Below are 24,404 nucleotides of genomic sequence, written 5' to 3'. Positions count from 1 at the left end.
TATTTGCAACTCTCATTACAACGTTGAAAATCAGAAGATAAAAAGAAACAAAACTTCGAGCATGTGGGACCCATCTTGCAACTATCTTCAAACTAGGGGTGAGCATGGGTCGGGTACCCGAACCGTTAACACTATCGGCTCGGGTACCCGATAACCAATAACACTAAAAATAATATTCATTAAGTTCGGGTACCCGAACTTCGGGCAAGGCCAGCATCTAGCAAGCTTGCTGGGCCTCGCTAGCTGCTGCTAGTGCCAGCCCACATGCCGCGCACAACAGCTCGCAAGCGTGCGAGGCTTGCTGGCGATGCGGGCAGCGGCATGGGCCTAGCTGGCTGGCCCATCCGAGCACAAGGGCTATCAACTTGGCGCGCCTTGATGCTCAAGGAAGGGCGGCCAGCTGGCCGATTCCTATTGGGGTCGGTTAGTGACATGCAATAGTTATCACCTAATCAAAAATAATTCCTAAGTCCTCTTACTACAGTAGATAGGGAAGTAGGGTCGAATCCACAGGGAAACAATGTTCTTTTACTTCTAATTAATTATTATAATCTAAATTATAAAGTAACCAATTTGTAATGTGTGAATTATACTAATAATTAAACTAAGCAAATTAAACGAGGGAATAATCAATAATAAAAGATCTAGGGTATAGGTTCACCAATAAATAATACTCCAAGGTAAAAATAACAATCAATCATTAATGCATAAATTAACCAGATTATAAAGGGCTGTCGCTACGTATTATAATCACATAATTAATCTACCAGTATTAAATCGCATCTCTCGAATCTTGACTTAACCATTTATAGATTAACATGCCTATTGACACTAAGCCTAAACATCAATTCTCATGTATCGAATCTCGAATCAATATTGCAAAACTCATATAATTAAATCTGCGCAAATCTAATTGCATAGTATTAAATCAATCAATAGGAAATTAATCAATCATTAATAATCAACAATAATAAATTACCCCTTCGTATTATTCATGGATCCCCACAAACCCTAGAATTAAATCTACTCGCACATAATTAAATCTAAACTAAACAAAACAATAAAGCAAGACATAATTAAATCAAAGTAATTAAATCAATGAAAGTAAAGAGGGAAGAAATCGTTACCAAAATTAAAGGAAATAATGAATTGCATAAATCAAGGAGTGTAGAGAGAATAAAAGTATCAAGAACAAGCTTAAAAACTAAATCTGGAATTAAGAAAACGGAATTGTAGATAATGAAAAGCGTCATACGCAAAATAAGCTAAAAACGTATTTATACTAACAAATAATCCTAAAATAAAATAAAGATAAAAGAAATTAGAAATATCTAAAATAACGCATGCCCGGTCGGGCGCGCCTTTTTCTTCACTGATGCTTGCTCGCGCCCGGTCGGGCACGCATCCGGGCGAAGCTTCGCCCTTTAGTCTTCTCCCTCGCCCGGCCGGGCGCGCCTTAGGGCGAAGCCCTGCCCGGTCGGGCGAGTGCTCAGGCGAGGACTCTTCTTCACATTCTTAAGGCTTGCACTTCTTGGCCCAATATACATTCCTTAACAGATCCAATGCCCGAGCTCCTCTTCTCTTCACCGAGCCCTTAATCACCGGATTGACTTCTCAAATACGGTCTTGGGCTTCGGAATACGATCATAGCAATGCGTTCCCGCTCCAATGCTCGCGGTGGCTAAACTAAGTACGGGGAAATGCTCCAATTCTGCAATTTCCTATAAAATAATGCCACAACTACGAAAACACTAGAAAACGCCTATTAGTAATAAAAGTGGCTCTAAAGACCCAAAAATACTCCTAACTATTACCACGGGACGTGGACAAAATACTACATAAAATGAACATATCAAACTCCCCCAAGTCAAACCTTTGCTTGTCCCAAAGCAAAGAGCTCATCAATGAATGAATAAAACATACTTCACCCCAAAAATCAATCAAAACCAAACATAACCGATTCAGGGTAAATCCAACAAATATGCATCAAAATTAACCAATCAAATTCATCTAACTACTCATCCTTCCTAACAATTGTCAAATAGAGCAAACCACAAGGGCATATAGAATTCAAGACTAGTGCTCACACACTCAACTCTCATTTATGTGGCGAGTAAAAGAGTACTCGATCGCTCTCCATCCAACCCCTTTAATGTGAACAATGCCCTCCCAACTCACGCACTCGTGTGTTTAAAAAACATGCACTCAACCTACTAGTCGACTCGAAATATGTCAAATCATTCTTTGCATTGATAAACAACTAATTTCACATTCACACAACTCTATGCACAAAGGTCGGAAGGTCCTCAAAGCTTGTAATGTAAGGTTAGGGTAAAAGGTAGGATAAATTTGGGAAAATGTGAGGGTAAAGCCATGCTTAAGGGAGCCAAAATCCTAATAAATAAAACCAAGGTCAAAATTAAATAATGACCAATCATCTCAAGCACAACTCAACTCCACCAAAAATTCACCAAACATCCAACTCTTATTTCTCATTCCAATATACTTACAATCTCACTCATATATATATATACATATATATGTATATATATACATATATATGTATATATATACATATATATGTATATATATATACATATATATATATATATATACATATATATATATATATATATATACATATATATATATATACATATATATATATATATATATATATATACATACATATATATATATATATATACATACATATATACATATATATACATACATATATATATATATACATACATATATATATATATACATACATATATATATATATATATATATATATATATATATATATACATATATATATATATACATACATATATATATATATATATATATATATATATATATACATATATATATATATATATATACATACATATATATATATATATATACATATATATATACATATATACATATATATATACATATATATATAGCATCATAACCTTGAGTGATAACAAACTTTGAATTCTTTTTTTTTTCTTTTGATTTTTTTCTTTCTTTTTCAAGAAACCTTCATTAGAACATTTGAACATCAAACAATTTTTTTCTTTTGCTCTTTTTTTTCTTTTCTATCTCACTTGGAATTTTTTCACTTTTGAACACACTCTTTTCAATATTTATTCCAATCCATAAAAATAAGAACAACTATACAACTTCTCAAAACCCACCCAACTGTGCAAATGATGTGCACACTACAAACTCCCTCACCTCACTCACTAATAGCTCCCCCAAGCTAAGCTTGGGACTAGTAACCAATGGGGCAAAAATAGGCTTGTAATGTGGCTAAATAAACAATAAAAGGGCACAAGCAACAACATGGGTAGGAAGAAGGGAACAAATGTATCTAAAATCTCTAAAGGCCACCTAAAAGAACAAATGCCTTCGTCCTCCTCAATGTGCATAATAATGAGTCATACAAACATTACTCAAAGTTATAAACCAATACTCAACTTCATTGACATACCAGGAACTAACACACATTCCTAACCAAATCAACTAGTCAAGCACTATATTCACAAGCAGTTTGGCAAAATTGACTATTGTTAATACATCAAAGCAATCAAACATCAAATCGTGGCTAACCTATCCACAATACTCATCATCATATACCAAGAATCACAATTTTCATGTATGGGGCACAGGGAAGCATGATTTATCATTCATTGGAACGTATTTTTGAATTTTTTTAATTTTTTCAAAGCAGTAAAATCTAACCTAGAAAGCAATAAAACCAAACTATACATATCAAAAACAAAAAGAAAGAGAAAAAGAAGATACCTCAATCCAAAAATCTCCCCCTAAGCCAAAATCAGACAATGTCCTCATTGACTCGGGAATTAACCCAGCGCAGCTAAACATTTGAGCCTGAACCCCTTTGGCTTCTTGACCTTTTGAACATCTTGAATTATTAACCCCTTTGAAAATGAAAAAAATTAGTGTAGATTTGTAGAGGGTGCTGAGAGGAGTAAAATAGTGTAAAGATTTTGATTTTTGGATGAGGATTGAAGGAGTAATTCTAGAGAGAAGGCAAAGAAAATTCGAAGGTAGAGAGAGAAAGTTACGGAGAAATGGTGGAAGAGCAAGAAAAAACGAAGAAGAAGAAGGAAAGAAAAAAAAAAGATGAAAATGATCCGGAATATGGGCGCCCCAGCCGGGCGATCTAAGTTTCAAATGAGTTTAGGCTCGCGCCCGGTCGGGCGAGCTGTTGCCCGATCGGGCGATCTGGAGACTTTAATTCGCCCTTTCTCGCGCCTGGTCGGACGAATTTTTGACGTTTATGGTGTTCTCTCGCGCCCGGTCAGGCGAGCTCTCGCCCGGTCGAGCGCGAGGCCAAATAATTCCATAAGTATTTTTTTTCTTTTCTTCTTCAAATTTTGACTAACTCTTTTTCTCCGACCTGCGTAAAAACACTCTAAAACACATTAGTTCCCTCTCTCGTCCTCGCTAAAAAAAAATAAAAAAAGGGAAAAAATATTCTAAAAAGCAAGAAAATACGGGTTGCCTCCCGCAAAGCGCTGGTTTATCTAGGTCCCGCACGACTTCCCTACCACATATGTCGATCAAGGTGGGATGGAATCGACTAGGTGAAGTAATTCAACTGTACCAATCGTAGCCGCTTCTTGATATAAGATATGTGGTTTCTTGCTATTAGCTGCTCGAGATTTCTCTTTGGCCTTGGATTTCTTCGTGATTTTCCTTGATTGAGCAAATGTTACCCGATCAGGTGGAACTTTCACTATAGGCTCAATTTTCGTAACTGGCTCATTTTTCTCCACTTGTTCATCTTCAAACCCAAGCCCTGCACAATTTAAAGCTCTTTCTATAGCATCCACTTCATCTTTCCATGAAGTAGTTTTTCCTGCGGAAGATGCAACACAAGATATCGGCTCCAAGGGATCTCTAACGAGAGCTTGGGGCTTATTAGAAAAGTTATATACATAACCACATCAATACTATAGCACTTTTCTTCCAACATGGGGCTTTTAGGGGCATTATGTAGATTAAAAATAATATTTTCATCCCCTACGCATAATGTAAGTTTACCACTCTTCACATCTATTATTGCCCCTGCAGTATGAAGGAATGGTCTACCCAAAATAATCGGAATTTGCAAATCTTCCTCCATGTCAAGAACAACAAAATCAACAGGTATATAAAATTTACCTACTCTAACAGGAACATCCTCTAAGACACCTAAGGGGTATTTAACAGAACGATCAGCTATTTGCAGAGTAATATTGGTAGCTTTTAATTTACCCATATTTAATTTAGAGCTCACAGATAGTGGCATGACACTTACACTAGCACCCAAATCACATAAAGCTTTATCAATCATCAGATTACCAATGTGACAAGGAATAGAAAAACTACCCGGATCTTTTAATTTAGGTGGAGATTTATTCTGTAATATAGCACTACATCCTTCAGTAAAAGCAACTCTCTCTACCTCACTAATAGATCTTTTTCTGGTCAAGATTTCTTTCTAAATTTAGAATATGCAGGAACTTGAGTAATTAAATTTGTGAAAGGAACCGTTACCTGCAAATTCTTGACAACTTCTAGAAACTTACCAAACTGCTTATCTAACTTGTTCTTGAGATGTCTATTTGGAAATGGTAGTTTGATAACTGGTTTCTGCACATCTCCACTCTTGTCTTGATTCTTATCCTTCTTTGGAGTTATACCCTGCAATGAATCATCAGAAATGTTAGTTTTACTCTGGAGCCCTGTAGGATTAGTAACAACAATATTTGGTACAACAGAATCAAGATTGGCAATATTTGTAATGATAGGTTCATCATCTTTGGGCATAGAAGGCCCATCGTATTTTGAACCACTTCTTAGGGTAATTGCATTCACGTGATCTGTAGGTTGTACTGGCTGCGATGGTAGGGCTCCCTGCTGGCGATTTTGTAGAGTAGCAGAAAGTTGCACAATTTGATTATCTATGATTTTATTATGAGCTAAAATCGAATCAATTTGTGTATCCCTACTCTTCATCTGTTTCTGCATATCAACTAACATCATTCTGATTTCTGATAAGCCAGAATCAGAATGAGGAGTAACAGCCTGTTGTGGTCTCTGATGCGGAGGTTGGTAGTACCTCTGCTGCGGTTGTTGTACTTGTGGTGGGGGGTTAGGCACATTCGTGTTGTACGACATATTTTGGTTATTTTTCAACCCTGCATTGTAGGTGTTAGAGTATGGACTAGTTTGCTTATAAGCCTGAAAAACATTAATTTTCTCAAGCGAACTAGTACATTCCTGAGCCCAATGACCTACAAGACCACAATTTTCACAGTTAATTGCAGAGTTAGTACCAATAGCAGAAATGTTAGCAACGGAAGATGAATTAGAACTATTAATATTGTCTAGTTTCTGGCTAATAGCAGTCAATTGTGCTTGCAAAAAGGATATAGAATCAACTTGGTGCTTTCCCTTATTTGCAAATCCTCTTGGATTCCCATATTGGGAGTTATGAATAGCCATCTCCTCAACAACATTACTCGCTATATTTACATCTAAATTCATAAATCTTCCGTTAGCTACAGAGTCCAAAATTATTCTTGAATTATATCCAATCCCGTTGTAGAAGGCTTGGATTATCTGCCACTGTGCTAGCCCATGATGAGGGCATTCTCTCTGCAAATCCTTGAACCTTTCCCAAGCTTCATATAGACTTTCATCGGCTTCTTGGGCAAAATATTGGATTGAACTCCTTAGTAAAGCTGTCCTCTCTGCAGGGTAATATTTATTATAGAAATTCAAAGCAAGAGTATCCCAGTTAGTAATACCAAGTGCAGTTCTATTCAAACCATTGTATCATAATTTAGCTTTACCACATAAAGAAAAAGGAAAAAGAATCTCCCTGATTTGGTCCTGCGTAACCCCAGCTTGCCTAATGGTATTGCAATATTGGCAAAAATCCAAGATGTGAAGATTTGGATCTTCACCCTTAGCTCCGCTAAATTGCTTCCTCTCGATCATGGTGATAAATTGGGGTTTAATCTCGAACTGTACTCCCTCGAGCTCGGGTGTAGGAGAAAGATGTGGAAAATCTGCCAGGGACGGCTACGAATAATCGCTGAGCTTGCGAGGTGGTTGAGCTGTCATCTCTGATTCTAGTTCTGAATAGACTTCTGTGTCACTAGAATCAGATGGTGGTTCCAAAGGTATAGTACCCTCGGAAGTAGCTCGTACCTGTCTAAAAAGGTTCTTCTGTCTATGAAAAGAACGTTCAATTTCAGGGTCAAACGGAATGTAACCTGATCTAGAACTCCTGGGCATGTATAATATTCTCATTTTCTAAATTAAAATATATTTAGCTGGATACTGACCGATCTTATTTGATTTGCAGATATGACACTGAGTTTTACATTCTCCACCGATATCCATCGGCTATTAGGCCTTTCTATACCATGCCCTGCTATGATGACCCGTCATATAGCAATTCATTTGATGTCTTTATACGGGGTGAGTTAGATTTTTTGCTACGAAGCTTATAATTAGAATTTTTATTACTCTTTTACCTTGAAGTGAAGTAAATTTTTTCCTCTAGCGATTAGAGAATTCCTGCAAGTGAAAACAATGCCCTGTTTTTGCTAGGTAGTTGTTTCCGGTTCTGTATTTTGTGTGATGTATGATAGGTAGATTTCTTGAGTTAACGTATTGCCTTTGAATTTTACTCTAAATATATTAACTTCATTGAAGTTGGTATCAAGAGTGGGTTTCAATGACTGCGTGAGATAGTGAACTTCTTAGCATTATCCCCTTGGGTAAGCACTGTATTTGAGGGATGGCAAGGGGTTGGTCTCAGTTCAACATTGACTTATTGAGTACTATAATTTGGGTGCATAAAGTAAAGTGAAACAGGTAACCTGAAGGGGAAACCTTTTGGATCCTGCCCTCTTTATTGGGACTTAGTTCTAGCTCTATATTTGAAAAATTGGCTGTTAGGACTTAGGAGCAAATAATTCCTGATTTGGTGCATCTTTCTGGGTGTAAAGAGCATCGGAGTCCTCAGTGTTTGGGGGTTTTTTATGTGTCCTACGGGAGAGTTACAATTTCCTAGTATGCTCCTTCCTTCGCCTGTACCTGCACAAACAACGGAATACTCCGGCTGGGGCTGGGGTGTTCCGCCTCTGAAGATTAAGTTAGTCTCTTTCTAAATGAGGAAATAAGACAATAAATGCTTCTCGATTTGAGAGCGTTTGCAAGGGGATTTGTGTTTTGTTGGTTGGTGGAAAATGTTTCGATCCCCATAAATCAGGTCTGCCCTTACTATTTATAGTAGGGAGAACTGTACCTCAATTAGGGTACAATGACACGTGTCTCAAAGGGATTGGGCCTCTGCTGACCGTTGCAAGCTTGACACGTGGAAGGCCTTTATTGGGCCACGTGTCTTAGAATATTTTTACCCTAAACATCTGCCCCTCACAGGTGTGGCGTGGAATGTCCACGTGTCACCTGTGACAAGTGGCATACGCATGGGAGGAGACGGTTCGTCTCCTTCCCTCCTTTTTTTCAAATTTCAAGTTTTTAGGGCAGAAGGCATCGTTTCGCCTTCTGCTCTTTTCTATAAATACAAGACATGCTCTCTCTCCTCCTCACTTTGCATTTCTTTCAAAAAATTTCTAAGAGCGCTCTGCTACCGGCTGCATTATTTCCTTAGCTTTCCTGCATCCGGCACTTTCAAATTAAGCACATCCGGCGACCGGCTGGGTGCCCTTTCTTCAATATCTAAGGTACCTGCTGCCCTTTTTCTTCTTTACTTTAGCTTTTGACAATTTCAAACATTTCAACCCATCCGGGTTTCATGCCGCCTGGGGGGCCTTTAGCCCATATCCCATTTCTTGAATATTCTCCCTCAGCCGGCATAGCCCCATCTGAGGGGTTTTCAACTTTTAAACACTATGCATTCTAAACACCCCCATCCGGATTATCGACGTCTGGGGGGTGTTTGAACCTTCAATAAATTTTATCCTTTAACACCGCCTGGGGTACTTCTGAGTTCATCAAGAAATGATTTCAAAAACCCCCAACCGGTCTGGATTTTTCAAAATTTTTTAAGATGCGCTCAATGCACCCTCATCCGGCATTTTACCGCATGGGGGTGGGTTGAGCAGCTTTGGCTTTCTCAAACATCAATCAAATAACACCCATCCGGTATATACCGCATGGGGATGGTTTGAGCAGCCTTGGCTTTTTTCTCAAACACCAATCAAATAACCCCCATCCGGTATATACCGCATGGGGGTGGTTTGAGCAGCCTTGGCTTTTTCTCAAACACCAATCAAATAACCCCCATCCGGTATATAATCGCATGGGGGTGGTTTGAGCAACCTTGGCTTTTTCTCAAACACCAATCAAATAACCCCCATCCGGTATATAACCGCATGGGGGTGGTTTGAGCAGCCTTGGCTTTTCAAACAACATTCAAATATCCCCCATCCGGTATATACCGCATGGAGGTGGTTTGAGCAGCCTTGGCTTTTTCTCAAACACAATTCAAATAACCCCCATCCGGTATATAACCGCATGGGGGTGGTTTGAGCAGCCTTGGCTTTTTCTCAAAACAACATTCAAATAACCCCCATCCGGTATATAACCGCATGGGGGTGGTTTGAGCAGCCTTGGCTTTTTCTCAAACTTTTAAATAGCCCTCATCCGGTATTTCACCGTATGGGGGTTGTTTGAGCAGCCCTCAGCTTTTTCTCAAACATCCAAATATTCCTCATCCGGTATTTAACCGTATGGGGGTCGTTTGAGCAACCTCCAGATTTTTCTCAAACTTTCAAATTGCCCCTATCCGGCATTTTACTGTATGGGGGTTGTTTGAGCAGCTTTTAGCTTTTTCTCAAACTTCATTCAAATGGCCCCCATCCGGTAATTACCGTATGGGGGTGGTTTGAGCAGCCTTTAGATTTTTCTCAAACATACAAATAGACCCCATCCGGCATCTAACCGTATGGGGGTCTTTTGAATGAGCATTTAATATATCTGATCCATTTTTCTTCATTTCAGCTTCAAACACATTCGGAGATTTCCGCCTGTGGAGGTTTCAAGCCATCATCTTAATCAAATCTTAATTTTCAAAGGTACCGCCTGCATTCCATACTTGTCACTTTCTTTTATTTCCGGTTGCATAACATTAGGATATGGACTTCACCAATGCACACACGGCACAGCCTAAGACTGTGGTCAGCCGGTCACCAGGAACGGCTGAGTCTAGGACTGGGATTGCCGTCTGGGGGTGCTTGGAACAACCTTCACCTACATCGAATCCGACCGTCTCTGTTCATGTGCAGGACAGAATGGCTCGGATCAGAGTGACGGCAATCGACCCTGACTACCAGTCCGATGATGCAGCCGCTGACCCGGCTGTCCCTATAAATCAAGAACAAGCCGAGGAATCGGCTGAGGTGGGTCCTAATGAGGAAGTTCCACAAAGTTCTCCAAGTACACCTAGCACCCCGGGTGACAGTATCTTGGATAGCTCTGGTTCCAACGGTGAGGAATCCGGAGACCAAGCCGGCGACGGATCCGAAGAGGAAGCCGGCGATGGATCCGTAGAGGGATCCGGAGAGGAAGCCGGCGATGGATCTGTAGAGGGATCCGGAGAGGGGTCAGCCGGTAATGAGGAGTCTGGCCCTGATGAAGAGTCTCCTGAGACGGCTGACCCTGTAGACCAAGATGCTTATAAGTGGCCGGCTGCTGGCGACCCTACCGACATGACCATGTCTGCCAGAGATGTGGTTACTCTAAACGCTACACTCCCTGCTTTCTTGGAGAAGAAACTGGTAGGGGAAGGCTGGGAAGTGGTTGTCCCGCCTGTTGAGGCTAGCGTCGTATGGACCGATGATGTAGACAATGCCGACAACTATTTCGGCTGCTATGAGGCGGCATTCACAGCCGGCCTCCGTTTCCCCCTTCACCACTGCATCAAAGCCATATTAAGGGGGTACGATTTGGGCGTATGGCAATTGACCCCTAACTCATGGGTCAACATACTTGGATACATTGCCGCCTGCGAGATGCAGGATGTCAAACCAAGCTGGGAAGCCTTTGCACACATGCATTATCTCAGCAGGGCGCCGGGTGGGTGGAACGCATGGTATACTCTGACCATGCACCCGGAATATATGATGACATTGGACAAACCGTCCAAATGGAGCAGCTGGAAGAGCAAGTTTTATGTCGTCTCTTCTCCATCTCTTCAACTCAACCACCGGTTGCGTAGATACAATAAGCACCCGGCTTTGCTTGGTAGGAAGTGTGCCCTGCCTAGAGTGCCCAGCGAGGCATGGGATAAAATCATGCAGAAGGGCCTCTTCAAAAAGACAACCTCCCGCCTGGATGATGGGAGTGAGATAGTAGTTCCTCAGTTCTGGGTGCCCCACCCGGACTGGTTCAAGGATGAGGCATTTCTCTCCGCCTGCAATCTTAGCACCATGTTTACTAAGAGTAGGTTTTTACTTATCACCGGCCCTAGCCGCCTGATATTGGTATGTTGTACAAAATATTAACCACTTTGTATTTGCAGAAGCTGCGATGGAGAGGTTACCAACAGAAAAGACACCGGCTACCTCAGCCGCTCTGCTCCGGAAGGAGCAAATTGAGAAGAAGAAGTCGCAGCTGGCGGCTAAAGATGGCGGGGTAACATTTATTCTCTCCTTTTCACCAGTTGTAGTATCTGTATACTGTGTTGATATTAACCGGTTGGTTTTGTATATTTGCAGGCTGGGAACAAGGGTGTTCCTCGCTCTCTGTCAAAGATGGTCAAAAGACCGGCGGGGGACATACCGCTGCCGGCTGCTAAGGTACTAAAATTGCCGGTCCCCCCGCCGGATAAGACTATCCCCAAACCGCCTGCAGGAGGCAGGCCCACCACTGGAGGCAAAAGCCTTAGTGGTATTGCTCCCACCATTGAAGTGGTGGATGAGAGTGTGAAGGAGCCGGCAACTCCGGCTGGCCAGACTCGAACGGGTACTGGCTCCAACGCGGCTGGGGGTGACTCTACCCCACAGTCCGACAAAGGTATGACTTTTGCCTTTGATCCCCCCTGGCTGCTTGGGCCTATGCGAGTAAAGACCCAAGGATGCCAATCCGGGGACTCTTCTGGCAGCCGTCAGAATATTGGCGTGGCGTATGCTCAGCACCTAACAGATAAATCTCTAATTGCAGATGCTACCTCCAGCCGGCCTAACTATCAGCAATATGCCAAGCGGATGATCCTGACCCTTACCCGGACCGAGAAAGAGGCTGTGCCGGCTGTGCATACAGTCAACATTGACCGGATCACATCTCTCCTGGCTGAAGTAAGTTTTACCGGATGCATTACTTTCTTGTAATTTCTTTGTTTACCGTTTCAGTTGTTTGGAGATAGATTCTAACATTCCTCTACCGGCTGATATCACAGGTGATGCTGAGAGTTGACGGGCTTCAGGTCCCCTTGCGCAAGAAGCAAGAGGAGGTAAGGGATGCCCAGAGACGGGCATCTGAGCTCATTGATGTTTCCCAATACAATGCCATTAGATATGATCTGGAAACTAAACGACGAGAGTTGGAACAGGAGGAAGTGCTGAAGCAAACTATAGAGGCTGCTGAGGCGGAAAAGGCGAGGGTGGATGGGCTAGCTCTGCAGGTCAACAACCTTCAAGCCGATCTCAAGGCTTTAGAAGGAGTTGACAAGGAAAACGCCGACCTTCGCGCGGATGTCAGCCGGCTCAAGAATGAACTTGCTTCTACTCAGGCGGCTCATAAAGAAGAGCTTAAAAAAGAACAAGGCCGCCTGATTGCTGAGAACGAGACTGACAATGAGGAGCGCATGAAGATCGCCTGGGGGCTCATACACCCGGACTATGACTATGAGTTCTTCGACCTCAGGTACAAGTATGCCTCGGAGGTATATGATGCCAAGGTCCTTGGACTGGACCCGCCTGCTTCCTTCGAGGAATGGGCAGGTCTGGTTGAGGAACAAGAGGGTGAGCAGGCGGCGCAGATTCAAACGCCGGCTCAGGAGCAGGTGCCGGAGCAGCAGCAACAACAACCGGAACAGTAATGCACTTTTCTCCTTTTTATTACAACTTATTTTACCGGCCTGCGTGCCGAGTATTTTCGATGTATCTTTCCCGGACGGGGGTCCGGTTAACATTTTTATTTATAAATATATAATCTATTTAACCAACGCAGTCGGTTTTGCTATTTCTACTATTTGCGTTTGAATGCTTTTTTTTTTTTTTTTTTTTTTTTTTACTCATCCGGTTTACATGATCAGCCGTTCTATATATGCCGGATGAAGTAACGATACCATATTATGCCCCTGAAATGGCCAACTGTTTACTCCAACGGTAGACAGGCAGCCGTTTCATGACAGCCGGATGGGTGATCATTGAATGATCCACTCCTGCCCCGGCTGGTACAATAAAATGTCCCTGAAATGGCCAACTGTTTACTCCAACGGTAAACAGGCAGCCGTTTCATGACAGCCGGATGGGTGCTCATTGAATGATCCACTCCTGCCCCGGCTGGTACAATAAAATGCCCCTGAAATGGTCAACTGTTTACTCCAACGGTAAACAGGCAGCCGTTTCATGGCAGCCGGATGGGTGATCATTGACTGATCCACTCCTGCCCCGGCTGGTACAATAAAATGTCCCTGAAATGGCCAACTGTTTACTCCAACGGTAAATAGGCTGCCGTTTCATGGCAGCCGGATGGGTGATCATTGACTGATCCACTCCTGCCCCGGCTGGTACAATAAAATGTCCCTGAAATGGCCAACTGTTTACTCCAACGGTAAACAGGCAGCCGTTTCATGGCAGCCGGATGGGTGATCAGTGACTGATCTAACCTTCCCCCGGCTGGTACAATAAAACGTCGGATGGCTTGTTTTTAGATAATGCCCGGTTGACGTAACTTACTAGGAGTTTTTTTTTTGCCGGATGGATCTCTTTTGGGTCCTTGCCGGGTGAAACCTAGATACGATGGATCATTTCGAACGGCTGCAAGTCTCTTTTAAGAAAATGTCGTTTGAGTTATTGGATCGCTAGAACAATGTACCACCCGGAAGGGAGCTGTTCTCTTCAACGATTTCACCCGGATGGGTGTCGCCGGATGACTGCTCTTTTTGGAGCAGTGGTTTTTAACAAGTGTTCTTCCGTCTGTGATCTTGCACTAGACAGGTGCAAATACAACTGTTTGAAATGGAAATTATATGCTTTCACATTTCAATACTATTTACAAAAATTACAAAATCCTTAGAAGTAGTACTTTTTCAAGTTGTCTACATTCCAGGTACGAGGCAGCCGCATTCCGTCTGGGGTTTCCAGGCGGTATGTGTCGTTTCTAACTTCTTCAAAAATCCGATAGGGTCCTTCCTAGTTTGGGGTCAGTTTCCCTTGTTCGTGTGCCCTACCAGTTGCCTCAAGCTTCCGTAATACAAAATATCCAACTTTGAGGGGGCGTTTACGCACCCTTTTGTTGTAGGCCCTCGTCATACGCAGACGGTAGATTTCATGACGCAAGGCGGCGTTGCCCCTTCTTTCTGGAAGAGTATCCAGAGCCAGGCGCATGGCTTCCCAATTTGCCTCTTCATCATATAACATGATTTGAAGTGTTGGCTCATACAATTCAATGGGAAGCACCGCATCTGTGGCGTATGCCATAAGAAATGGAGTTTCACCGGTTGACCCCTTCTCAGTAGTTCTGATGGACCAAAGAACGTGAGTCAACTCCTCTGCCCAAAGACCGCCTGCCTTTTCAATCTTTTTCTTTATGCCGCCTGAGATGAGCTTGTTAAAAGCTTCAAATTGACCGTTTTCTTGCGGTCGGCCAACGGATGCAAAGTAATGGGAAATCCCTTGATCTTGCAACCAAGTCTTTAGGACAGGTGTTTCGAACTGGGGGCCATTGTCAAAGACCATTGACATTGGTACACCGAACCGGGTGATGACATTTCTCCAGATAAAGGAGATGACATCCTTAGTTTTGATGCCCTTTACCGCCTCGGCCTCAACCCACTTGGTGAAGTAATCAACAGCCACCAAGATGTATCTTTTGCCGCCTGGGGCAGGAGTGTATGGCCCCAAAATGTCCATACCCCATTTTGCAAAGGGAATTGGGCTGTGAATAGCTGTTAAATCAGTTGCCGGCTGCCTGATCAGCCGGCCGAACCGCTGGCACTTGTCACATCTTTTAACCATATCTAATGCATCCGCCTCAAGGGTAGGCCAAAAGTATCCTTGCCGCCTGGCTCTTTTGGCTAGGGTCTTTCCGCCAATGTGCGATGCACAGAAGCCGGCGTGCAGATCTTCCAGTATTTCCTTTCCCCTTTCTGGGGTCACACACTTGAATAGCGGCTGCAAGTAACCCATCTGGAAAAGTTCACCTTTGTGCATTACGAAGCTTAATGCTCGTCGTTTAAGAGCAGCCGCCTCTGATGAGACACCCGGTAGAGTGCCGTCTACCAGGTAATCTCGGATGGGGTCCATCCAAGTGGAGCTTCGATCTAGAACTCCAATGGGGTCATGTTCAATGCTTTTCTTTTCCATGACCTCTCAGAAGACTGACCTAGGCGTATCACATGTGGCGGATGATGCGAGTTTGGATAGTGCATCCGCCTGATTATTCTCGGATCTGGGTACTTGACTTAGATTGAATTCATCAAATGTCCCAGCCTCCTCTTTGACCGCCTGAAGATACTTAATCATCACCGGATGGGTGGCCTCATAGTCACCGTTGTACTGGCTTACGATGAGTTGAGAATCTGAGCAGGCGTCAACTTTCCTTGCCCCGGCTGCCTTGCACATGCGGATACCGGCTAGCAGGGCCTTGTATTCAGCTTCATTATTCGAAGCTTGAAACTTGAATCGTAGAGCATACTCGTATTTGTCCCCCTCTGGAGAATGACAAATTACGCCTGCCCCACAACCATTCAACGTAGAGCTCCCGTCTACATAAACCTTCCAAACTTGATCAGTTTTATCCGGCTGTATCAGCCTTGTCCTTTCAACAATGAAGTCGGCAAACGCCTGACCCTTCACTGCCCGCCTAGGTTCGAAAGTGATTTCTAAGCTTTGAATTTCCACAGCCCATTTAATTATTCTTCCGGATGACTCTAACGTGGTCATAGGCCTTTTGAGCGGCTGGTCGGTGTAGACGGTCACCGGATGAGCCAAGAAATATGGTTTCAACCGTTTGACTGCCTTGAATAGTGCGAGACCAAATTTTTCAATCATGGGATAGCAAAGCTCAGCATTCCGGAGGACGTGGCTTATAAAGTAGACCGGGAGCTGGTTGTCGTCTCTCTCAGCTAGGAGGACATCACTCAAGGAATGATCTGAGACGGCCAAGTACATGTAGAGAGCCTCCTGGGGTAGTGGACTCACTAATCTTGGCAAAGAATGCAGGTGTTGCTTCAGCCTTTGAAATGCCGCCTCAGCCTCTTCACCCCATTCAAACCTCGACCTCTTTTTGATTGCTTGAAAGAAATACAGGCACTTGTCACCTGACCGGCTGAGGAATCTCCCCAATGCCGCCAGGCAACCGGTAAGCTTTTGAGCCTCCCTGACGGTACGAGGCGACTACATGTCAATCATCGCCTGCACTTTGTCCGGATTGGCCTCTATGCCTCTCTGATCAATAAAAAATCCAAGAAACTTCCCAGACTCAACTCCAAAGACGCATTTTTTTCGGATTTAACATGACTTTATGTCGCCTGAGGGTGGTGAAGGTTTCTCGGAGGTCGGCTAGATGATCCGCCTACAGCTTTGACTTAACAATCATGTCATCAATGTACGCTTCCACGTTCCTTCCAATCTGATCATAAAATACCGAGTTCATCATTCGTTGGAAAGTAGCAGGCGCATTCTTCAACCCAAACGGCATCACCGTGTAGCAATATAGCCCTTGATCTGTGACGAAAGCCGTCTTCTCTTGGTCTTTCTTCCACAAGGGTATCTGATGGAAGCCGGAGTAGGCATCCATGAAACTCATCAGAGCGTGGCCGGCTGTAGAGTCTACCAAATGATCTATCTTTGGAAGTGGGTAGCTATCTTTTGGACAAGCTCTGTTCAGGTCCGTGTAATCTACGCACATCCGCCAGGTTCCATTCGGCTTTTTCACAAGGACGACATTGGCTACCCAATCCGGTAGTAACATTGCCGGAAGAACCCAGCATCTAAGAGTTTCTTGACCTCGGTTGCTGCCGCCTGGGACCTTTCCTCGCCATGGTTTCTTTTCTTTTGCCTGACCGGCTTCTTTTTAGGATCCACAGCGAGTTTATGAACAGCAAGATCCGGACTCACACCCGGCATCTCTTCTACTTCAAAGGAAAACACATCTTTGAACTCCTTCAGCAAAAGGAGCAAATCTGATCCCAAGCTTTCAAAAGCAACCGTTCCAATATTGACGGTTCTGTCTGGTCGGCTGTCTTCAAGGACAATGTCAATTATTTCTCCAGCCGGCTGGGGGCGAAGGACGTCTGGCCTCTCCCCGGACAGTGATTGCTATTGTTTTTCTTTTACAGGCGCCAGTTGGTCCGCCTTCCTCTTTTTACCGGCTGGCTTAGCAGCCGGTAAGCTTTGATCACAGTCGTCAGGTTCAACTATTTCTTTCTCTTGACCGTCTGTGTCAAGCGTTGGTTTGATGTCCGAGAGGTAACACTCTCTCGCCATCTTTTGGTCCCCACTCAAGGAACCGACTGTGCCATCATCCCTTTCAAACTTAATCAACATTAGAGATGGGATGATGACTGCCTTTGAGATGTTAAGGGTTGGGCGGCCAATAATCAAGTTGTAGGCAGTCAGCTCTCCTACAACAAGAAACTTGACAACCATGTGCCGGCCCATTCCCTTTTCTCCGAACCGGATGGGTAGATCAATCATGCCCACCGGATGTACTACTCCTCCCCCAAAACCTACAAGAGGATATGAGGCCGGATGCATGCTACTGGGCTTATACTTGAGTTTTTCCAAGCACCGGTAGCTGATGAGGTCGGATGAGCTCCTGGTATCAATCAAGATCCGGCCAACTCTTTGATTGGCGATTTTGCACTCGATGACTATTGGGTCATCATGAGGCCGCCTGACCTCCCCTCTATCTTTTTCGGAGATGTTTACTTCCGGAAATGAATATTCGGACGACTGGCCCTCATCCACTGAGTTGACCAGTTTCTGAATGTTATCTTTTGTGCCCCGGATGGTAGGCCCACCTCCTGCAAATCCACCGGCTATGGTCAGGATGGTTTCCTCATCCGTATCCGATTGAGTAGCCGGCTTCTTTGGGGGTGGTCCTTTTGTTTGTTTGGGAGCACCCTTTGACTTGGAAAGATATGATTTGAGAGCCCCCTCATCAGCCAGCCGGTCAAAGAGCCGCCTGAGGCTAAAGCAACCCTCAGTGTCATGGCCAATTTCCTCATGAAAAGGGAAAAATTTGCTCTTATCCCGGGCGCTTAAGGGACTCTTCATAGGAGCCGGTTTTTCAAGATTCAACCGGTCTTTTACTTCGTTGAGAATGGAGGCACAGTCCTTGTTGAACTCGTACTTTGGCACATACGGATCCGACCTCTTCCTTTTTTAGAAAGGTTGTCCGGATGAGTCTGCCGCCCATACCCCCTTTCTCTTGTCTTCCTTTTTGGCCGACTGGGTAGGCCGATTCTCTTTTTTATCGGATCTTTTGTAATCCGTTGGAAGTTTCACAGCACACAATTCCATTGCCTGAATGTAGGCCTCCGCCTTCATGAGCGCCTCGTGAAGAGTGGAGACCCTCTTCCTAACCAAGTCAAACTTAAAAGTTGATCCGTCTTTTAAGCCTTTGAAGAAATCAGTATAGGCAACGTCATCAGACAATCCATGGATTTGGATCCTCATCAGGTTAAACCGCCTGACATATGACCGGAGCCCCTCTTTGTCTCCCTGCTGGATTGCCCCTAGATCAAGGCTTGTTTTCTTGGTAGGGATGTTTATAGAAAAGTTGGATGTAAACCAGTAGGCCAAGGTCCTGAAATTATTGATGCATCCGGCTGGGAGGTTACCAAACCAATGTAGAGCAATCCCTTTCAACGTTGCCGGGAAGCACCGGCACCATGAGGCGTCATCCAAACCCTGCAAATACATCAGGTTGGTGTATGCCATGAGGTGATGTTCCAGGTTGGTGGTACCGTCATAGGCGCCTACCAACACGTTTTTGATTTTAGCCGGCTGGGTCATCTCGGTGATTTCCCTGGAAAACGTCGTTGGCTGTTCCCCAAGGTTGAGCAGCCGGAGCTGCCAGTCCATAGGCTGGACGGGCGGCTGATGCTGTCCCCTAAAAAGACCCGCCTGTGCATAGGGGGATCCAAAGGGCGTGTATGGTGTTCCATGCAATGCAGGTTGGATCATATGAGGGTCGGATCGAGCGGAAACCTCGCTCGTCCGGCTGTCATTGTTTGTTCTCGAGTGCCTCCCTGATGTGGCATTGAAGCTGTCTCGAAAGGTTGACGTTGATGCTGACTCGGAGCGCTGCTGAGTCTTTTTATCTTGAATTAGCGTCCGGGCATCAGAATAGACTTTCTTTGTTCCATCCGGCTGAATGTGCCGGACGGGCTTTCTGACTCCATCTATGGGAGTGTGTATCTTTGAGAAATCAAAGGGCCTAGCCAGCATATTTGACTTCGGATGCGGGGTAGATGCTCTACCCTTGACTGTTTTGGCAGTCTTTTTACCGAGACGCCTTTCTTCTGCCTGACCCTTACGGGGGCCGGCAGTATTGTCCAGAAGGCCTTTGATCTCTCCCTTGAAGCTCATCATCATGTTCATGAGTTCATCTCTGGAGACTGGGGTGGCTCCCTCTGAAGCAGGAGTCAACCCAAGCGGTCCCCTGGCGGGATGATTTGGGCTTGCCTGCTGCTCTGCTCGTTCCCTCTTGTCTTTGGAACGAGTATGCTTGGTTCTGAAGGAACCATCGGCTGCTGTGTAAGTTTCAATCTCATGATTGTCGGCTGTGTCTTGGTCCGAGTGGACCTCAACCTCACCAGCAGGTTGACCACTTTTACCCGGCTGTACCGGTTTTGAAGTCATCTAGAAAGTACTCTCCCCACAGACGGCGCCAAATGTTTGGGGGTTTTTTATGTGTCCTACGGGAGAGTTACAATTTCCTAGTATGCTCCTTCCTTCGCCTGTACCTGCACAAACAACGGAATACTCCGGCTGGGGCTGGGGAGTTCCGCCTCCGAAGATTAAGTTAGTCTCTTTCTAAATGAGAAAATAAGACAATAAATGCTTCTCGATTTGAGAGCGTTTGCAAGGGGATTTGTGTTTTGTTGGTTGGTGGAAAATGTTTCGATCCCCATAAATGAGGTCTGCCCTTACTATTTATAGTAGGGAGAACTGTACCTCAATTAGGGTACAATGACACGTGTCGCAAAGGGATTGGGCCTCTGCTGACCGTTGCAAGCTTGACACGTGGCATGCCTTTATTGGGCCACGTGTCTTAGGGTATTTTTACCCTAAACACTCAGTTTACCTGTTTCGTGGCTTTGATACAAAAGAAAGAAAGTCAACAAAAAGGTAATGGGGCTTTTACTGTAAATGAAGTGCAACATTAGTACTTGTGAGTTAATTTGTGGTCATTACAACTTCATATCGTTTCTTAATTCCACTATTTAAACAAAATTTTCTCATGGCCTATTTGGTAAAAAGAAAACAAGTATATTTCCTTCGTCCTCACTCCTCAAATTATTTTCCTATTAGGTTTGGAGTTTGGACACTCATATCTATGAATTTAGTAGGGCAGGGTAGATAATTTGGTAGATAGTAGGGAACTAAGGATAAATAATTTGATTATAGTGCCCATAGTGGACAAGAGGACCCTCATGACATAGAATATGAAGAAAGAGTGTAAGAGAAAGTGTTAATGGAGGGGTCTACATCACATGGATTGATTGGGTGATAATTCAAGTAATAGGAAGATATTGTGTAAACATCCCAAGAGGAATACGTGATGGTTATGTGTGTATGGAGGTTTGCTAGTTGGTACAACTAAAGATGGGTACAACTTTGACCAGGCAAATATTTGAGGCATGTGCTCCGTTGGCATTTGACTATTTATATTTTTTCTATTTGGTCACTGACCTGGCAAATCAAGCTATGCTTAATGAAGCCATTGAGGATTGTCTAAATAGTTCATCTCAAAGCAGAAAGTGGCTTGAATTGATAGAACTCTAGGCATGGCAACTATCAGTGCATTCTAATTTTTTCCCTATTATAGCTGACAAAGTAAAAGTACAATTCTGATTATGTATCTAGAGTTTCAAATGTGAGCTTGAATAATTGAACCTGCTTCATGTATGGCCTTATGGGTTTGGGAGTTTTAAAGTGGCTTGAGCCTTGGGGTGAAGAGGACCGTGCACCTGCCATGTGCTGCCCTATATCTTTTCATTACTGTCTGTTTTGGATCTAGTTTATGTTGAAGAAGCTAGTCTTGAGAGTTTGCTCATAAGCTGGCGTACTGGCGACTTATGGATAGAGGTGCTTGTAACTGGCGAATGATTATGGAAGATAACTTTCTAGACGTGATTAACTCCTTATGTACTTATTCTATGTGGTTGGAAGTCATGTCTGTTATAGTCATTATCTGACAAAAAAATAATATAGTTAATCCTTGAAAACATTTATACCTCAAGTTTTATTATGTAAATGAGCTTGAAATGGTCTATTATAGTCATTATCTGACAAAGTATGGGCTCCTATGGTGGATTACTATGTCTAACTTTAGAACTGAAATGGTGGTTTTTCATTCACGTATGCTTCTTATTTCACTTGGTCTGACTTCTTACTTTCTGTCTCCACTTTAGGTGAGGAGATAATATCAGGAGCTCAGCGTATTCATGAACCTGAACTTTTGACAAAGCGCGCTAAAGCATGTGGCATCGATGTCAAGACCATAGCTACTCATCTCGACTCCTTCAAGTAAGTTTGTTTTTCTGGTTGAATATGGATTTTGTCTTTTAATTTAAATGCTTGATTTTTGATGACTATAACTCTAATTCTATGGATGCTTGAATTGTTGGGAGATTATGATTTATTTAATTATCAATGTCAGATTTTGTAGTTGGATTATCTATGGAGGGGCTAAGGCTTCGTTTATTTTGATGGAAGTATTTTCCTAGAAAATGTTTTATTCTCGTAAACAAACAAATAAAGGCAAACAATATTTACAATTGTATTTTTTTTTAAAATCGGTGTCTGACAATGTTTTCCATTAAAATAAGTGGAGCCTAAATTGCCTTGCTCTTTTACCTAGGGTGATGGATTGTGGACACTTGGGTGGAGTTTAGGTTAAATTGTTGATGGCATCAAGATTTGATGGCATACGTGCTTCATGAAGTGATGAACCTAGATTTTAGATCAGTATTGACAACCATTGGCGATTTGTCGGAATTCTATGGGCGTAACGATAAATGATAAGGTTTATGAGGTGTCGCCTGGCATGAAAAGTGCATGATGCGGAGCATGTTAATAAACTGTTGATGACAACTTGGAGTGGAGTGTTTGAGACGTATAAACAAGGGTTTACCAAGGCTCTTTTCTAGGCATCTTTAATTAACAATTTGACCTGGACAGGTTTATTCTTATATTGAAAGGTTGTATGTTAGTGTGTACAAGCTGCACTCAGTATTTCTGGAGGCTGTAAATAAATTTTGTATGGTTTCTAATATTGCAAAAAGGTAACAGTGGAGGCCCGATATTCACTTTTGTCTATCTAGAATAAGGGCTGGAGGCGATTGGTGGAGCTTTCTAGAAGGATGGGTGGCGTTATATTATTGGGATATGACTGAAAGAAGATTGTTGCTTTCAAAACTTGAATTATCTGGTTAAGTCACCATGGAGGTGGACTTTGAAATGTTGCTTAGCCAAGTGGACAGTACATAACATCTCCTTGTTATTAGCCATAACATAGCTATCTTCTACTTCCCATGTGCTATTTTTCTTCCCTAAACTTCCTAGACTGCAAGTGGCCTAGCCTTTCCAAAACCATTATGAGTCAACTACTGTGGTGGGAATATTGTTATGTTGTTGCCTTTGGTTTTTATTCAATTGCCTTAATGCACTGTTATTAGCATTTTCTGAACCATCATACATATTTAACACTTGCATGTCTAGGAAGTGTATTAATTTCACACAACTAATAAAATTTTCTGTTCAGGTATGGTGCTTGGCCTCATGGAGGTTTTGGTGTGGGTTTGGAGTGTGTTGTTATGCTCTTCTGCAACCTGATCAACATTCGGAAAACCTCATTGTTCCCTTGTGATCCTCAAAGGCTTGCACCTTGATTTTGCTGGCTTGGCTTAAAAATTGTGATTACATTCCAAGATCGAGATCTTGAAAACAGGTAATCTAGAGTAATTAGGTCAGAAATTGGTCATATAAAATCTCATGTAATCCTTGCTGAATTACATATGACGAGTTATTTTTTTTGAATGAAGTCTCTACTACATATTTGACTGTGTTGCATGCTTAATACTACGAAGTATGAAGTAATTTTCTTTTCCCAGTTGTCAACATGAAAGTGCAGGTTATTTCCCTTATATACTGTTTTTCTGAGGTGGCTTCATTCCCAATTTATCTTTGAATGCATAAGCAAAATCTTTTCACCCTTCATTAAACAAGTGCTTGTTTATGGAGGCAGTATGAAGTTTAAGTTAGGGTATGAAAGTCATTAACATTGTCGTTGCAAGTATTTATTTATCGTCAAATAAAAATTCAGAAATTTAATCTTTTCTTTATTTATATATTAATAAAATCTAAAGAATATTGACATATGAATTCCGTTAAGAAAGCAAAGAAAAAAGATATTGATAGATTTATCGTAGGAATATATTTAGTGATAGAATATAGGATTAATAATCTAGATATTCTGTTATAGTAGGATATATTTTGTATATATTATGTAATTATCTTTTGAGATTTCCTAAAGAGATTAAGTTTCATACGTGTAACCCTATATATTGAATCAATGGAATACATTCCAATCTGAGGAGTTTCATACAATCTAACATGGTATCAGAGCTTAGGTTTTGGATCCAACCTCAGCTTCCGCAAATTAAATTTTTTTTCCTTTCTTTTCCCAAGCCCTAGCTGCCACCCTTTTTAGTTTGTTTATGACGTAATTAAATAAATAAAAGATATTGATATATTTTAAGGCCATATTATCTGATCTAGAACTTACGAAGAGGAGAAAATCAGAAATAGAAGATTTAAGGGATGAGACCTTAATGGAGATTCTTGTGTGATTACTAGTGAAATCAGGGCATTAATGTAAGCTGGTCTCGAAACGTTGGCTCGGCTTGATTTCAAGTAAAAGCTTTGCCCTTCGCCATCGAATACGACATGTGAATC

The 24,404-nt window shown here is 42.6% G+C and overlaps 1 protein-coding gene across 2 annotated transcripts; it reads left to right on the top strand.

Annotated features, from left to right (window-relative positions):
- Positions 1-7,384: 7,384 nt before the first annotated feature.
- Positions 7,385-23,528, top strand: LOC110696949 (aspartate--tRNA ligase 1, cytoplasmic-like). Of its 2 annotated transcripts, none has more exons than XM_021874288.1 (3): positions 7,385-7,500; positions 21,860-21,974; positions 23,212-23,528. In XM_021874288.1, the coding sequence occupies exons 1-3, from the start codon at positions 7,446-7,448 to the stop codon at positions 23,336-23,338; spliced, it is 297 nt and encodes a 98-aa protein (XP_021729980.1). In that variant the 5' UTR covers positions 7,385-7,445; the 3' UTR covers positions 23,339-23,528. The 2 variants fall into 2 exon arrangements, with proteins under 2 accessions (XP_021729980.1, XP_021729981.1); XM_021874289.1 differs by lacking the exon at positions 7,385-7,500 and adding an exon at positions 20,782-21,533.
- The last annotated feature ends 876 nt before the right edge of the window (positions 23,529-24,404 follow it).

Source organism: Chenopodium quinoa, unplaced genomic scaffold (assembly GCF_001683475.1).
Source record: "Chenopodium quinoa cultivar QQ74 unplaced genomic scaffold, ASM168347v1, whole genome shotgun sequence".
NCBI classification, from domain to species: Eukaryota; Viridiplantae; Streptophyta; class Magnoliopsida; order Caryophyllales; family Amaranthaceae; genus Chenopodium; species Chenopodium quinoa.
The sequence above is the reverse complement of the archived record's forward strand: the minus strand, read 5'-3'. Positions and strand labels throughout refer to the sequence as shown.

Excerpts from the sequence above, each read along its gene's own strand:
- LOC110696949 (XM_021874288.1), top strand. The coding sequence starts at position 7,446 with ATGCCCTGCTATGATGACCCGTCATATAGCAATTCATTTGATGTCTTT. Across the intron at positions 7,501-21,859 it reads ATTTGATGTCTTTATACGGG|GTGAGGAGATAATATCAGGA; the intron begins GTGAGTTAGATT and ends TCTCCACTTTAG. Across the intron at positions 21,975-23,211 it reads ACTCATCTCGACTCCTTCAA|GTATGGTGCTTGGCCTCATG; the intron begins GTAAGTTTGTTT and ends TTTTCTGTTCAG.